A 15,429-nucleotide genomic window follows, 5' to 3' on the forward strand; every position below is an offset into this window, starting at 1 on the left:
AAATCCTGAATCGAGCTGCCCCCCCTGACTCGCATTCACACACGGCAGGTGAAAACTCTGCTGCACCTCCTGCTGAAGCTCAGCCGGCGCTTTCACAATCGCTCGCTCGCAGGGAAAGCGCCTCCACATGTCCTCCAGGCAGGCTTCCCCAACTGGGCGCCCCCCAGATGTTCAGGCCACAACTTCCACCACATCCAGCCAGCACGGCCAATGCCTGGGGATTATGGGAGTTGTGGTACCAAACGCCTGGAAAGCACCAGGCAGGGGAGGCTGAGCTCAAAGCACGTGCCAGAGAACCGGAAGCAAGCTAGATGCGGCAGGAAGCCTTGGTCCCGATCCGCGCCATCCACGCACGCGGACCCTCGTTCCACACTCTCCCCTGGCACTAGACACACCCTCCCCACAGATGGTGTTCCAGCGTGGATCCAGGCCTGCTTCTTTCTCTGGGGCACCCGGCAAACCCGTGTGCGGACCCACACGGGGCGACCCCCCTCGCCCCTTACCTCGGGTCTGCAGGTCACCATGGGGACGGGGCCTTTCCACACTCATCCACAGCATTCACACCCCTGCTCATCAGCCCTGGAAAGGGGCCCCCCGGGGAAGGGGGCGCCCAGATCGGAGGTGCCCCTAGCTTGTGATCACCGAACTCCGCTGTCCAACTCCCGTCTTCTCGAAAAACATGAAATCCTGCAAGCAAAGTGGGGGGAGAGAGAAGTGTTACCCATGCAGTTTCTGGGCCGTCTCCTGAAGGGAAGCATGTGGCCAGCCCTGAAGCAGCTTTGGGGCGATTAAAAAAAGAACCCGGGCATGCCCTGTGACACCTTCCCCAGCCTGCCCCCCCCCCCATGGGGCAGGCTTCCTCTTCACTCCCCTTGCAAGCCCCATCCTTCCACTTCAACTCTAGGGCAGCCCCCCTGCGTGAGAGGCGCTCTTCGGTGGGCAGACTCACAATGAGGAAACACGCTCCCAGCAGCACCGCCTTGATCTTCACGTCGAGGTCCATGGGGAACTGGACCCCGAAGTTGTCTGTGTCAGTGAAGACCTCCTGCACGAGGCCGCTCCACTGCTTGGCGATGCGCCCCACGCCTCGGGATTCGTCCCGCGTCTTCACCTGCGGGGTGTATTTGGGGCTGGCATCAGTTAACGCCCCGCGGCTCAGAACGGGCCTCCCAGGCAAGCCTCCGAGATACGGAAGGGGCTGCATAGAGGGCCACCCTAGGGCCCCAAGAGCCAGTCGCAGGTCCCATGGCACAGGAAGCCGCATCCGCCTCCACCCAGCAAAAGAAGCTTCCCCATCCTCTGGCCGTAAAGACAGAGAGGATTTCAAAAAGAGCCGCTCTGGCTTCCGCGACAATGTCCATAAGGGCAGGGTGCGGCTGAGCACAAGCAGAATGCCCTTCTCCAGCAGGAGAACCACCGTTTGGTGGCAAGGCAGCAGCGGTGTAGTGGCACAGGTATGAGCACTGGACCCATTTTCCTGAGCAGGGACTCGGACGTCCCCTGCCACCCCCTCCGGGTGCCCTCCTCCCCCTGCCCCGCAGTTCCCCACAGCTCTTCTGGGCAGATCTTCCCGGGAACAGATGGCTCCCCACTTCCAAGCAAAGCGCTCCGGGGCCCTGCCGACCCTGCGGCTTGAGCTGCCGCAGCAGCTTTGTGGGCAGGAAGTTTTAGGCTCTCCCTGGAGTGTTGCTACGGGGGACGGTCGCCCCACATTCACCCCGACACCTCCCACCGCAAAGGCGAGTCCAGGAGCGTGTCCCCCACCTCCCCCCACCGTGAGCACCTCAAAGTTGACGTCCCCGCCGCAGCTGCAGGCGAAGCAGGGCCCCAAAACCCGCAGCACCGTCTCCTTCTCCACGTTCTGGATGGAGAACTTGGGCGTGAAGGGGTGCCACGTCTGCTGCACGAAGCCGATGGTGGTGCCTGGGGGGCACTGCACCTCCAGCTGCGGAGAGAATCCGTGCCGCGCATGAGGATCCGTGTGCGGCTCCCTGCGGCTGGGGGCCTGCGAGGGATCAGTGGCGGGTGGGAAGCCGCCGGCTGCCCTGGGCTCTGCTCGCCCGTTAAGGGGTTTGGGGGGGTCTCCCGGCGGGCGGAATTAAGGAGCAACCCATTGCATGGGGCACAGCCTGTGGGACTCCCCCAGCCCGCAAGGGGATCGCTTCCTTTCACGCCACTGCGGCATTTCCCCCGTTCCGAGGGCTTGCGGATCCTCTCCGGCAACCCCCGCCCCGTCCCCAGCTCGGGTTCCACGAGCGCAGTGCTGAGAACTGCAGGAATCCTTCCTCGGTCGAAACAAGCATCAGATCGCAGGCACAGGCCGACCCGGCCCGGTGCGCTGCCCCCCCCCCCCCCCCCCCAGCCCCCCCCACCCCACGGCTCCCGAGATCAGACGCGGCCCTCAGGCTGCCGGGAGCAGCGCCCCGGGGCCCCTCACCTCCTGGAGGCAGCACGGGAACCAGCAGCTGACGCACTTCAGGGGGCGCACCATGCGCAGGACCTCGCGCCCCGCGGGGTCGTCCAGCCGCAGCGAGAAGCGGCGCAGGGAGCCGCAGCAGTGGCGGGTGCAGCAGTCACTCTGCTCCTCCGCCCGGAAGACGGGCTGGCCCAGGGTGTTGCGCACCTCGTACCGGTTCTTGCCCTCGAAGCCGAGGAACGCTGGGGGAGAGGGGCCGAGGCGGGCGTCAGGCGGCACGGCCGGCGAGGGGCCCCGGCCCCTCGTCCTTCGCACGCTCCCACCCGGCCCTTCGCACTGCACATGGCGCTCAGGAGAGCCGAGAACACCAAGCCACGGGGCAAGGGCGGCCCTCCAGACCCCAAACCCCACGTGGAGGGGCGCTTCCCGAAACGAAGGCAGGGGCCGGGTGACGCTTCTCTGGCGCGAGCACACGGGCGGGCCGGACACCAGAGGCCTGTGCCTAGCGGGCATCGGAGGGGAACACGCCCCCTCTCGCTTGGGGGGGGTCGCCCCCCAGCCCCCCACAGCCCTGGGGAGGCCCTCCCTCGCTCCCTCCTGAAGCGCCTCGGGGTGGCGGGACTTGGAAGGGTCTCCCCGGAGAGCCCCAAACTGGGCAGTCTCGCCCTTGAGACGGCTGCCTGGTCCCCAGACGCTGGGGGCTTCACGGGCCATATCTGACAGGCACGGTGCCCAGGAAGCCCCCACCCCCGGCCCCCTTCTGAAGCCACCCTTCGCGAGAGAGAGGGGCCACCATAAAACGGGGCCTCCGGGTCCCAGCCCTATGAGGACCTCACAGGCCAGGGGCTCACGGCCTCAGAGAGTCTGTACACCCCACAGGGACCCCCCCCCCCAGTTCCCAGCACTGCCCAGCTGGAAAGGCACCCAGAGAGGCCCTGGGGACCGAAGGGGAACAACCGTGTTGCCCCAGAAGCAACATCGGTCTTTCTACGAAATGGGAGTGGGGGCTGGAAAGAGCCCGGTGGGGGGCCACCAGCGTGCCCTCCCCTCTCTCACATACCTTCTGTGAGCTCCACCTTCTGGTGTATCAAAATTTGGTCAATCTAAAGAGAAGTAACACAACCTCAGGGTGGGGGCTGTGTGACACTCCTCACACACGCGCAACCCACTCTAGGCACAGGTTACCTGGCATCGTGCCGACTAAAGGCAAGTAGACACCGACGGCACGCGCAGACTCCCACCATCCCCAGCCGTGCTTGCGGGGGGCGAGGGGAGCTGTAGTCCAGCCTGCTGGGCGGGCACCGGCATGGCAGGGCTGGGAAAGAGTCGGGCCCCAGGCTGTCTGGCCCTGCGGGGTCCGCACAGGCCGGCAGCTCAGGGCGGCTCCTCCCCAGCCCCACCAGGAGATGCTGCGGGCTGAGCCGGGCTCCACTGTGGAGCCAGGAGGCAGCCAGGCCACGCTGCAGGGTCGGGCCGCGGGATCCTCCAGCCCCAGCAGAGGACTCGGGAGACCCAGGCTCGAGTCCCCCTTGGCCACGAAGCTAGCCCATCATCCCCACTCGAGTGCCGTCAGCCACAAGCTGCTGCTGCAACACTGCGCCGTCTGAACCCAGCCGTGCCGGCCACCCGGTCGGCCACACCCGCACAGCCCACGGCCCACGCCGGAGCCAGGCCACGGTGCCTCCTCGCCGTACTGCCCCGGTCCCTTTGGCGACGCAGCGGCCGAGCCCAGAACCCGCTGCACGGGGCCGCCTGCTCCACCTGGCGCGGCCTGCGCGCTCACCTGTGCCAGGTACTCCAAGCCGGGCGGGATGCCGGTGGCGACCGGCATGTAGGGGGCGACGGCTGCGTGGGGGTCCGGAGTCTGGTGGTGCGGCTCCCGAAAGCCACGGGGGGGCGGCTGCGGGGGGACGATCTGCCCTGCCCCAGGGCTGGTGGGCGGGTAGACGCTGAGCCCCACGCTGGGTGCAGAGGGCACCGGGTGCGGCTGAGGCACCGGGTACGGTGGGGACACCGCGGGATACCCCGGCTGCGGAACGTGGTAACCTGCGGGCACGGGCAGAGAAAGGGGGCGGTCAGAAGCGCGTCTGCCCCCGGAGTCGGCCTTCCCCGAGGCACCAGGCTGAAGGGGGCTGCCTTACATTCCTTTCCTGGTAAAGGGGAATGAAGAGACAGCGGGATCCCGGGAGATGCAGTCTCCAAAGCAGCAGGTGGCCAGAATTGGGGCCTCCCTCCAACCCCCCCCCCCCCCAGATACTGGCCTGCTTTAAACAGACTGGGCCTCTGCTCACGGAGGGCTGAACGGTGGGATCGGGGGGAGACGAGGCCCAGCACGGATGGGGTTCTCGCCAGGGCTGGGTGGGGAGGAAGGGAAGCGGCACGAGGGATTCAGAGGGGTCCGTGCGCGAGGGCGGGAGGGGGCAGGCGGGGGGGGTGGCAGGGCTGGGAGGCTGGGTTGCCCTTTTCCTTGGAACAAAGGAAGAGGCGGCGCCGGAGGGAGTCATGCCAAATCCGGCTGCAAAAGCTGCTGGGTGTGGTGGGGGAAGCGAGGGCGGGGATGATGTGCCTCGAAGTCACGGGGCAGGCAGGGACAGATGGCAGAAAGGAGACAGAGACGGCTTCGTGCGACAGGACGACCTGTCTGGGGCCACCCCCTTTCTGCTCCTGCCAGGGGAGCTCACCCCCCCAAGTGAATTCAAAATAGGGAAAAATCACGAGGGGCCCAATGGGATCTTGGGCCCGGCTGGCACCGGCTTCTCCTCCTCCGGGATCACGAGCCACGTGGACTCGCCGCGGCTCGCCGTCTCCGAGCAGACAAAGGCCCTTTGACTGCCCGGATCCCGGGGAGTCTGTTTTGACAGCAGCCCCCCAAAAGCACTTTGGCGTGCTGGGAAGAGGCGGGCACGAGCGGAGCGTCCGAGGCCGGCTGCCTTCAGCACTGCCCCCACTGGAGGACAAGGGGGTCCCCCGTCCCCCCGGGCTCAGATGGGTCAGGATCCGGGCAGCCACTGAAGAAAAGAAAGGCTCTCTCTGCACTCCTGGCTGCCTTCATGCCATCTGTTTAAGGAGAGAAGAGGGCAAGGGCTCTCGCTGGGGATGATAGGAGGTGGAATCTCATCTTTCTGGAGGTGCCAGCTGGCCAAAAAGGGTCAAGTCAGGTCAAGGGAGCCGGCTGGAGAGAGGGCAGCCCGCCAGCCGTGGGGGGAGCAGATGGGCGCCAGGGGAGCTGGCCTGGGGCCAGGGGACGCTCCTGCGCCCTCGGCGGGGTGGCGGAGTGACTCAGCAGCCATGCGCCCCAGCCAGCCCAGCGGCATTCCAGCCAGGCCCCGTCATGGAGGGCCTGGCCCTGCCCGGAGGAGGCGGCCTTGCCGGGTGCCAGAACGCAAGCAGCCGGCGGGCCGCGGCTGCCACGGCACAGGCCGGGCAGGCGGGGGGCTTGCCGGCAGGGACAGGCCTGGGGACCCTTGCCCGGCCCCCCCCGCCCCCCCCACTGGGCATTCATGGAGAGCAGAAGCGGCGGCGGGGCGGAGGGAGGGAGGGAGGGAGCAGCGCAGCCCCCACACCCGCGGCCTTGAGCTGCTGAGGCAGCGCAGGGGACGCTCCCCGCAGTGGGCGGGCGGGCGGACGGCAGGGGCCAAGGCCGGGGGCCTCCTTGCAGCAGGGCTGGCGCCGCGGCAGCCTCGCTGGGGCAGACTAATCGGCACCGTGACAGACACGCATCGGTGGCCGCCTCGCCTGCACGGCCCGAGGGCAACGCCTGTCCGCTTGCATTCTGCCCCAGCCGCTGACAAGCGGGGTAGACTGCAGCGGCACGTGGAGGCTCCACTTGGCAAAGGGTGCATCTGAGGGCCCTCGGGGGACTCCTCTAGGCTCAGCCCCACAGCTTCACCCCACAAATCAACCAAGCATTCCTGAATTCGGTTCATATGTCTATTCAGGCATGGACATTCCGAACTTGGCACCCATCGGATTTTCCTGCCCAGTCGCCAGGGGCACCAATCCTCCACAATCTTGTCAGGCAGCTTTGCCAGCCTGGTGCCCTCCAGATGGTGCTGAATGGCAACTCCCAGCCTGCCACTCCAACACAGAGCATCAGGTTAAGGAAGACCCCCACCAAGCCCCCCTCCCACCACTGCCGCCCACCCACGCGGCAGCTCCCACAGTGGCCCCCATCCTCCCAGGGAGGCTGGGGGCGCTGGGTGCTCTCCTCCATAATTCGCAAGTGGAACAGCGAGCGGCGGCTGAGCGGGGAGAGAGCAGGACCGTCCCTACCTGGAGCCGCCATGCCGACTCTGTCTTCAGGGGCAGGGGGTGGGGGACCCCGGTCCCCGCGGCTTTCTGATCTGGGCTAGCTGCTTCCTTCCATCCGCGGTCCCTACAAGGGGGGCAGAGGAGGGTGTCGCTTTTGGCTGAAAGGTTTCATTGGCCTCCAGATAAGCAGCACAAACAGTTTGAGAAATACTGGGATGCCTGGAATCTGTCTGGGGGTGGGAAAGGAATGGAGTGAGAGCCCAGATCCCATGATAAGAAAGGGGATAGAGCTCGGACCCCAAGCCTTTTCTCTCCTAAGTGTGCAAATACTCCTGTGTCTGCCTCTGCACAGACTCTGCGGCAGATTTCATAATCAAAAGGAGAGAGTAAACTTTCAGACAAAGGGCACCAGCCAGAAGGACGCTTTCCTGAAAATGGCTCCCTGAACCCCCCATTCATTTCAATGCACCATGTGCAGGAGAACTCCCTGCTGCGCTTGGCTTCTCTTCCACCAACCAGTCTAGCCAGGCAGTCTTCCTGAGCGCCCCCGCCTTTCCCAGTTGCCCCAGGCCCTTCTAACAGCCGGTGGTGACATTTCCCCTTCGCTTCCTCCAATTTCTACCCATTCTTCATTATCACAATTCAGTTCAGGGCCTCTCAGCACAAAACCCACACCAAAGATGTACATGCAGCAAAATAAAGCTAAAATTGGACAGCACACAAAACACGGAACAGAAAAACCATTCCTTTTTCCATTTCCTTTCCCTGTGCTCATTGGTGATGTTCCTGGGCACGCTTCAGCCGACGGACAACAGAAACGCAGCGGGAAGCGATTTGTGCAGGGGAAACTGTGTCTTGCACAAGGGCAGTTTGCAGGGAGTGTAACTCAGGTGCACATGAAGCAGGTCCACACGCGAGATAATAGAGGCTCAATCGTTTTTCTCTCTCGCACACACGCAGAGCAAAATGCAGAGACGTGCACCGTCTGAACACGCTCAGTCAACTTGCCAAGCACGCGTAAGCTGTACCCAGTCCAACGGATCACAAAAGGCCGCTTCTCAAACCGACAAACCCAGCAGTGGGACCCGCAAGACGCCCTTCCTGCGCACTCACACATTTCCGTAGCACACGCAAGCAGGGTCCCCCGAAATGCGCCCCCGAGGCCCGTCCTCGCACCTCCAACTAAAAAGACCCTACGGGGCCCACGCTTGGAAGAGCCTCTGGGCCGTTCCAGGGCGCAGCGGTTCGGCCTCAGCACGTGCGTGAAACCGGATCGCACCCTCAAAACTGCAGATTCAGCCCCGCCAAGCCCCCCGCCCCGGAGCCGAGCAGGGATGTCCAAGGGCACCGCCGCTTCCTCGGCGGGCTCTCCCGAGGTCGCGGTTGCGCCAACCGTCCCCAGAGGGGGTTCTCGTCTCTTCCCAGAGAGCCCACGACGCCGCACAGCCTCCTTCCCTGCTCTGACCATTAGGCAGCACTCTCCCCGCGCAGGCACCGCGGGACCCCTGGCTCCCGGGCGTCTCCCCCACCAACCCTGCCCTCTCCAAAGCGCACGCACCAAGTTGCGCTTTCTCCTGCCCCACGAACGGATCTCTGGAGAGACGGAGTAGAAGCCACGCTTGGGCGGCCCCCCTAAAACGGGGGGGAGGCGGGGGCAGCCTCTTCAGCGGCAGGGAAGCTCTCCGCGGGCTGCTGGTGGGAGGGAGACGGGGGGGGGGGCGTTCCAGGCTTGTTTTTCTCGCGGGGGCCTCCAGCCCAGGCCACGTGGAGCCGCCGAGCGCCCGCCCCGGACACGCCTGGCCGCGGGCTGGGTCGGCGGGGGAGCAGGCCGGGCGGCGCCCCAGCTCCGCTGCCGTTTGTTTCCGACGCCGCCAGGTTGGGGTGGAAACAGGCGAGACGCTGCATCCGCCGAAAGCGCGTTTCCCACGGCCGGGAGCCCCCGGGAAGGAGTCCGAGAGTCTTTCGCGCCGTGCACGTGAACGCCGCCCCCGCACCCCCCCCCCGCAACGCGCAGCATCCCCTACACGCAGCAGCAGCCCTGGGCAGGCGGGGGGCGGCGGATCGAGACCTCTGGAAAGGAAAGGGCCGAGGGCAGGAGGAGGAGCCGCGGGGGGGGGGCGCCCCGGCGCTGCCCCCAGCGCCCTTTCCTCGAGAGTCGCGGGCGGCGCGGGGCGTAGCGGCCGCTCTCCGCGCACGGCGCCCGCGTGTGTTTGGAGCCCGGCGCGGCGGGTCGCCCCCCCCCGGCCGCGGGCGAGACACCCTCCCCGGCACCAGTTTCCGCGCCCGCCCAGCTCTGTCTTTAGCCCGAAAGGAGAAAAAACGGGGAGGGATCGGGACCCCCCCCCCAGCCCCACCTGGGTTTCTTTGTAGAAGGCAAGGAAGCGCGCGCGCGCGCACGGCCCTGGGTGGCTCCCTGAGCCAGCACGGGGAAGGATGGGAGTTGTGGTCCGACGCATCCGGAGGGCGGCGGGCTGGGAACGGCCCACTGCAGCCTCGCCCAACCGCGCGCCCTCCGGATGCGCCGGAGCGCGAATCCCACCTTCGCGAGGGCTGGCCCTGCCGGCTGGGGCTGATGGGGGCTGAAGTCCACCACCCCTGCAGGGCGCGGGGCTGCCTGCGAGGCTGCCAGGAGGAGGAGGCGGGGGGCGCCCTTCCAGCGGTGCCCGGCCCGCTCATCGCGGCGGCGGGAGGCTTCTGGCCGCCGCGCCCGCAGATCCCGCCTCTTCCAAGGAGCCCAGCGCCGGGGGCGAGTGGGCGGGCGGGCGGCCTCCCTCGCCCCGGTCCCCCGCGCCGGGTACCTTCACGCCCTGGAGCCACGCCGAGGCCCGAGCGACGCGGGGAGGGTCCGCCCACACCCCCCGCGGGCATCCCGGCCCGGCCCGGCACCGGCAGAAGCGGGGAGGGAGGCGCCGGGCGGCCGTGCGCACGCGGCGCCGACGTGTCCGGGCTCGGCTCTTTGTTCTCGGCAGCGGAGGAGGGGAGCGGCCGCCGGGCGGGGCTGCCCGCCGCCGCCGCCGCCTGCCAGCTCCCCGGGGCCCGGGCCGGGCACGCCCCGCCGGGAGGCGGCGAGAGGGAAGGCCGGCGCGGCCCGATCCGTGGCCTGGGATGCTTCGTGGACTCGGAGAACAGCGGGCCGTTCGCACGTGAGGGCCCCCCCCCCCGGCAGGCGCGCTCTCCCACAGCCCCCCTCGCCCGCGTGTCGCCCACGCGGCTGCCCCCGGCTGCCCGCACTCGCGCCCACCGGAAGACCCCCTCCTCCCCGCACGGCCTCGCAGCGCGATCCCCCCGGTGACCCCTCTTGCCTGGCCGTGCAGAGCTGCTTGGGGCATGCGGAGAGCGCCGCTGCCTCCCGGGCAGTCCCGGGGGGCCGACGCAGCTCCACGGCGCTGGAGCCGGTTTCCCCGGCAGGCCTGGCTCGGCACAGCCCGGTTGAAGGACAGACCCGCGGCCCCCTCCCTGCGCAGCCCGGGCTGCCCCAGAACAGCCCCACAGAGCTCCTCCTCAGGCTGGCGGGGCTAAAAATAGTTGCACTTATTTTTAGACTGCAGGGCAGTTCGAACTTGACAAAACTTCGGCCCTTCAGGTTGCAGAAGCCCTGAAGAAAGGAGGTGGGGGGGACGCCGCTCCGGCTGGGCCTGCAGGCGGCTGGCAAGGGTTTTCCCAGCCTGGCGTGTTGCCTTGGCCCACGCGACCCTCTGGCAGGACGGCAGGGTCCCTCGCAGCAGCAGGGTCCAGCCCTACTCCACCCCAGGAGGCGCCCGGCACCAGGCCCTGGGACTCGGCCTTGTTGGTGGTGGCACCAGGGAACATGAAATGCAGGCGGGAGCTCCAGCTGGTGCCACATCGCCCTTCCAACATGGGAATTACATGGACTGGATTACTTTACATTCTTTAGAAAAGCTTTCCCCGGCCTTCAAGATGCCTTGGCCAACGGCCATGCTGGCTGGGGATCATGGGTGCTGTGCTCAAAGGCATCTGGAGGATCCCTGCTTGAGGAAGCCTGAGAGAAGCCCTGTGGCAGCCCTTTGCCTCTTCCCACCATCTTGCAGGGGTTTGTGCTGCGGTGTGTTCGGGGCCGCTGCATGCTTCCTCCTGCAAATATTCTATTGAAAATAATTTGAATCTGAGCACCAAATCATGATGCAGATGGATAAGGGTGCACATTTCTTTTCACGATAGTCTTCCAGGGCCAAAGACGTGGCCAGGATCATTCCGTTTTACGAGCCACTCGCTTGCAGTCACTGCAACAGGGGGGGGCACCCCACTCATTAGTACTTCCTGTTTTCACCCCCCCCCCAGCAGACCACCTCACCTCGCACCAGCGCTCGCGTGAACGTGCCTTCAGCCATACAGCACTCTCCCTGGCATGTTATACTCAATAGGCTTTCTCTGAGGTAAGCACCCAAAGGATCCCACCAGGAATTTTGCTTTACTATGGAAGCCACGGCCCGGGACTTCCAGGAGCAGAGCAAGGCTGGGGAGAACTGGGCATCCTGCCGGGCTGCCACACAACACCCAAGCTCACACAACACCCAAGCTCACACAACACCCAAGCTCACACAACACCCAAGCTCACGCTGGACAGAGAAGAGTCCACGTGACGTGGTCTGTCCGTCTGTCTGTCTGTCTGTCTGTCTCTTTGGCTCCCCCATCCCAGGTTTCGTACGGCCACTATTTACAGATGGGCATTTAAGTAGTAAATCAGATTTGTTTATTACATGAGTATAAATGCAGATAAGTCATAGATATGTTTTTTAAAAATCACCCTTACACAATGGAATTCCTTCATTCTCCGCAAGCAACAAAGATGCAACAGAAGTGCATTTGGGAAATGCTTTGCTAAGAAAAACAAAGTAACTTGTGATTCCGCATTTTAAGAATTCAAGTTCTGCACAGGATTGAAGGCAAGGAATAAAGACTGTGGCTTTGGATGCAGTTCTCTGCAAGTTTACACAGAAAAGTGTCGCACGGGTCCCAGGATGCCCCAGTGTGCTTAGCTGGGGCATGCTGGGGGTCGTGGGACTCCTTTGGCTAGACTTGCGCAGGACGGCCTGCTTGAAGACGTGCCCTGCTTTCACCGGTGCTGGTCTCTGAAGCTGGGGAGAGGGGCTCTCTCGCACCAGTCCAGCTCCCTTTCCGGTACCCTAAGAGAAGCCACGGCTGGGGAGGGCATCTCCCAGCTTCCTCCAGCGCCAGGACACAGACCCAGTGGGGTAGTTAGGGGGCCAGAGCAATCCAGCCAAGGATGAGGAGGCTCCCGCCATACGGTGCTGCCTTGGTGAGGACCGGATCTCCCGTTATCGCGTGGTAATAAAACGTGCCAGAGAACAGTGTCATTCCGGCTACCAGGATACTCCCGGCCTGCAAGACAGCAAAGGTGCAGGTTAACCGAAGCTTTGGGAAGAAGCGGAAGCCGCTCTCTGTGGCCAGGCAGGGGTCCCACGCCAGCCTCGCAGCAGAACTGAATCAAAGTCCCGACTCATCTTCTGCTGGGGGGGGGGGGGGAGCCCCATCCGGGCTCCTGGGGCTTCTCTGCAGCCAGAGGGCTCCACGCATCTTCAGCCAGCGTGGAAATGCGGCACAGGCCTCCACCGGGGCTGCGAAAGGAGGCACCTGTGGTGGTGCTGCCTGCGTGGGGGGGGGGTGAGGAAGCGAGGCAGCCTCATCCCCGTTGGGCTGGGCCCCACAGCCACGATCCCCAAGGGAAAACAGCCCTTCTGGGGGAAGAGTCCCACACCTGGGGCGGCCACCAGCCGTCCAGGAAGACATTCTGGCTAATGGGCGGGGCAGAAATATCAGGAATGAATAAATAAATGGAAACCGCACAGGCTGCACGTGACACAGCCTCTCTTAGCTCGTTAGGATAATTGCTCATCAGCGCTCCATGTCCGGAGGACGTGCTGCTGCTTGCATCCAGCAATGTTGAGGAGCGACTTTCAGCTCCTCCTCCTCCTCCTCAGCCCTTTAATATTCCTGGCAACCATCGGTGTGACTCGCTCACGTGAGCCATCGGAAGCGCTCGCTCTGCACGCTGGCAGGAACCCGGTGCACTGGGGCAGCACGGGATCGCGGCACTGCCCCGAGCTCGCCAGGGAGCCGAGGGGGAGCCGGGTCCCTCCTGCTTGGCCCCTGGGCTGGCCTTCCTGGCAGGGACAATCCGGACGTTTGGAGCGAGGCCAACGGCATGGAATGCTCTGACCACCAGAAACTGCCACTGGGGCCAGGAGGCCTGTTGCATTACGACTCCCGTCAGGCCCACATGGCCAATGGGCAACCACCACAGCAGGTACAGTCCCAGATACCTGGGCGGCACGGCGTGCCCTCTCGCTGCGCCAGGGTTCACTCCCAGGGTCCATTCATGGGTTGGTGAAACAGCCACTGAGAAAGAAGCCGGGTGGGGGATACTGGTGGGTTTGGGGGACCTGGCGAGGCATGATGGGAACTGCAACCCGGTGCCTCCGGAGGGTGCTAGGCCGAGGAAAGCAGGTGCTCAGGGAAGGGCTGTGGTGGTTGTTTTGAGCCTGCTCGATGGCCTTTGGGCAGGCGCCGTCCCCTCCCAAGGCGGATCGCAATCCCGCATACCTACCAGCGCAGGGTACCGGCAGTGGGGGACGGCCAGGAGCGCCAGGCTGTGCACCATGTGGTACTTATTCGCCGTCTCGAAGAGCTGCGGGGGGACAGTGGAAGCCACGACTCAGGCCCTGGTCTCCCTGAGCAGGGCCCTCGATGGGCAGGCCCCGGTCCGAGGGGCGGCATCTCGGGCAGGGACGGCGCTGGAAGCCCGGAGAGCCCGGAGGTCCACGAGGACTCTGGGCCAGGCTCCCCCCACCTGGAGCACTCCAGGTGTGCCGGACGCCCGTGCCCATCATCCCCAGGGTCCCTGGCCGAAGCGCGGCAAGGCCTCCCACCCCCAGCTCAGCAGTCCACCGAAGGCAGGCGCCCCTCCCGGCCTGGGCCCGAGCTGCAGGGGGCGGGGGGGGGCGCCTTACCTCCTTCAGGTAGTCGTCCCGGTCGCTCCGGCGGAATCCTGGGAAGGGGGCGGGGCAGACACGGGGGCGGGGCGTGAGTTTCTCGGGCGCGCTGCGGGCCGCCCCACCCGCCAGGGCTGCCCGGAGGCCATGAGGCAGCCGCGGACCGCGCCGAGCGGGCCCAATGCGCGGGCGGCCCCGGCACGCGTCCCGCGAGAGCGAAGCCGCACGAGGCGCCCGCCCCGGTGGACTGGGCCCAGCGGGGGCTCGTGCTGCGGGGGAGCGTCCTCCGCTCCGGAGCGGCGTCCACGCCTCCGCCTCGCCCCGCGGGCGGCCGCTTCCCTCCCCGGTCACACCGTCGCGGCCCCGGCGCGGACGAGGCCGGGCGCTCAGGGCGCCCCCGCCTGCAGAGCCGCCGCCCCGCCAGGCGCGCGCCCCGCCCTTACCGTGCGCCCCGTAAGCGGCCGCGCCCACCGCCGCGGCCCCGCTCAGCGCCCCGAGGCGTCGGAACAGCGGCCCCGCCGCGCCGGCCATGCTCAGCCCGCCGCCGCCGCTTCCTGCCCGGGGCGCGCCTTAGCCAATCAGCGCCCTGGACGCCTCCTCGGCAGGCAGGCTCCGCCCTCGGACCGCCTCACAGCGAATCAGCCTCCAACACCGCCTCCTTGGCATGCAGCCCCCGCCCCGGCACCAACGGAGCATCGTAGCCAATCAGCCCTCTCGGTCGCTTCCCCGACGAAGGCGCCCCCTCATTCCGTATTGGCTGCGCTGGGAACCGACGGCCAATTGCAGGAAGCGCCCTGCGACGCACGGGGCCGGGATTGGCGCGAGGGGCTGCCCAATGGGAAAGCAGGCTCGTCCGCTCCTCGCTCGCCGCCTCTTTGCTAAACGATAGGCTGCATCGGGGAAGTGGGTCGCGTCCCGGGAGCCAATCGAACGGCGCGAAAGGGACGGCCTCGGGGGGGGGGGTCCGTGACGTCAGGCGCCGCGGGCTGCCTTTGCGTTTTGCACTGCGCCGCTCTTCGGTTGCGCGGGGCGAGCGCCGGCGCGTGGGGCCATTGCGTCGCCCCGCCGCCCGCCCACCTCTTTCGGGGAAAACGGGTGGGCGGGCGCCTCGCTTAGGACCCCGACGGTCCCAGGCGTGCCTGCCGCGCCCTCTGCTGGGGAGAGAGAGAGAGAGAGAGAAATTCCCTTTGGATCCCTCGAGATCGTGGGTCCCACCTCCTGCAGCATCTCCCACCCGTCTCCCCTCCCCCGGCATCATGCACGCGCCACCGCGATGTCCCGGGCGCAAGCATGCGTTGGAAAGAGGGGAGGGGGCTTTGGGGGGGTCCATAGGAGGGGGCACGGGGGATCTCCCGCAAGCGCTTGGCTCGGCTTTTTACCGCCTCGCCTGCCCCGGATCTTCTGTCGGGCGCGGAGTCGTCCTGCGTTTGCACCGCAGGAACGCCCCGAAACCGTCCCTAAGCAAGCCGCGGCCGCCGCCTCGCGGGCGGCGTTGCGAGATCCCGGCGCGAGAGGGCAGCAAAGGCGCGACCGTCGCGCTCCGGGAGCCCGCGCGGGGGGCGTGTGCGCGATCCCTCCATCTTGGGCTGCACGGCCCGGTCCCAGGAATCCTCTCCCCGAATCCGGCGAGCTTGCGCCGGTTAACCAGGCGCCCGAAGCGGGGCCCGGTAGCGGGGCTCCCTCCCGCGGGGACTCGGCGGGCCGTGCGTCTTCTCCAGCAGCCGGTGGCAATTGCAACTTCTGTTAAAATAGCGCTTCAAAAATGCCTGGTTCGTTTGGGGCACGTTCCCC

The 15,429-nt window shown here is 66.4% G+C and overlaps 2 protein-coding genes across 2 annotated transcripts; both read right to left on the reverse strand.

Annotated features, from left to right (window-relative positions):
• Nucleotides 1-545: 545 nt before the first annotated feature.
• On the reverse strand, nucleotides 546-9,054 carry PLSCR3 (phospholipid scramblase 3). Its single transcript, XM_044417187.1, has 8 exons — nucleotides 9,022-9,054; nucleotides 6,689-6,791; nucleotides 4,200-4,462; nucleotides 3,477-3,519; nucleotides 2,438-2,658; nucleotides 1,784-1,945; nucleotides 950-1,111; nucleotides 546-687 (listed from the first exon to the last, which is right to left on the reverse strand). Exons 2-8 carry the CDS (start codon nucleotides 6,699-6,701, stop codon nucleotides 628-630), a joined length of 924 nt encoding a protein of 307 aa, XP_044273122.1. The 5' UTR covers nucleotides 6,702-6,791; nucleotides 9,022-9,054; the 3' UTR covers nucleotides 546-627.
• Nucleotides 9,055-11,361: 2,307 nt separating this feature from the next.
• TMEM256 (transmembrane protein 256) lies at nucleotides 11,362-14,198 on the reverse strand. The gene is made up of 4 exons (XM_044417184.1): nucleotides 14,082-14,198; nucleotides 13,657-13,694; nucleotides 13,254-13,334; nucleotides 11,362-12,028 (listed from the first exon to the last, which is right to left on the reverse strand). The coding sequence occupies exons 1-4, from the start codon at nucleotides 14,167-14,169 to the stop codon at nucleotides 11,885-11,887; spliced, it is 351 nt and encodes a 116-aa protein (XP_044273119.1). The 5' UTR covers nucleotides 14,170-14,198; the 3' UTR covers nucleotides 11,362-11,884.
• Nucleotides 14,199-15,429: the final 1,231 nt, after the last annotated feature.

The sequence above is a fragment of the Varanus komodoensis genome, unplaced genomic scaffold (genome assembly GCF_004798865.1).
Source record: "Varanus komodoensis strain SLA01 unplaced genomic scaffold, ASM479886v1 scaffold87, whole genome shotgun sequence".
Taxonomy (NCBI): Eukaryota; Metazoa; Chordata; class Lepidosauria; order Squamata; family Varanidae; genus Varanus; species Varanus komodoensis.

What these genes read in the sequence shown, in the direction of transcription:
- PLSCR3 (XM_044417187.1), bottom strand. An exon ending in TCCCGTGCTGCCTCCAGGAG is followed by an intron (nt 1,946 to 2,437) that starts GTGAGGGGCCCC and finishes TTCTCTCCGCAG; the next exon opens with CTGGAGGTGCAGTGCCCCCC. An exon ending in TGGGAGCGTGTTTCCTCATT is followed by an intron (nt 688 to 949) that starts GTGAGTCTGCCC and finishes CTTTGCTTGCAG; the next exon opens with GATTTCATGTTTTTCGAGAA.
- TMEM256 (XM_044417184.1), bottom strand. Translation starts at nt 14,169, where the DNA reads ATGGCCGGCGCGGCGGGGCCGCTGTTCCGACGCCTCGGGGCGCTGAGC. An exon ending in GGGACGACTACCTGAAGGAG is followed by an intron (nt 13,335 to 13,656) that starts GTAAGGCGCCCC and finishes GTCCCCCCGCAG; the next exon opens with CTCTTCGAGACGGCGAATAA. An exon ending in ACTGCCGGTACCCTGCGCTG is followed by an intron (nt 12,029 to 13,253) that starts GTAGGTATGCGG and finishes GCTGTCTTGCAG; the next exon opens with GCCGGGAGTATCCTGGTAGC.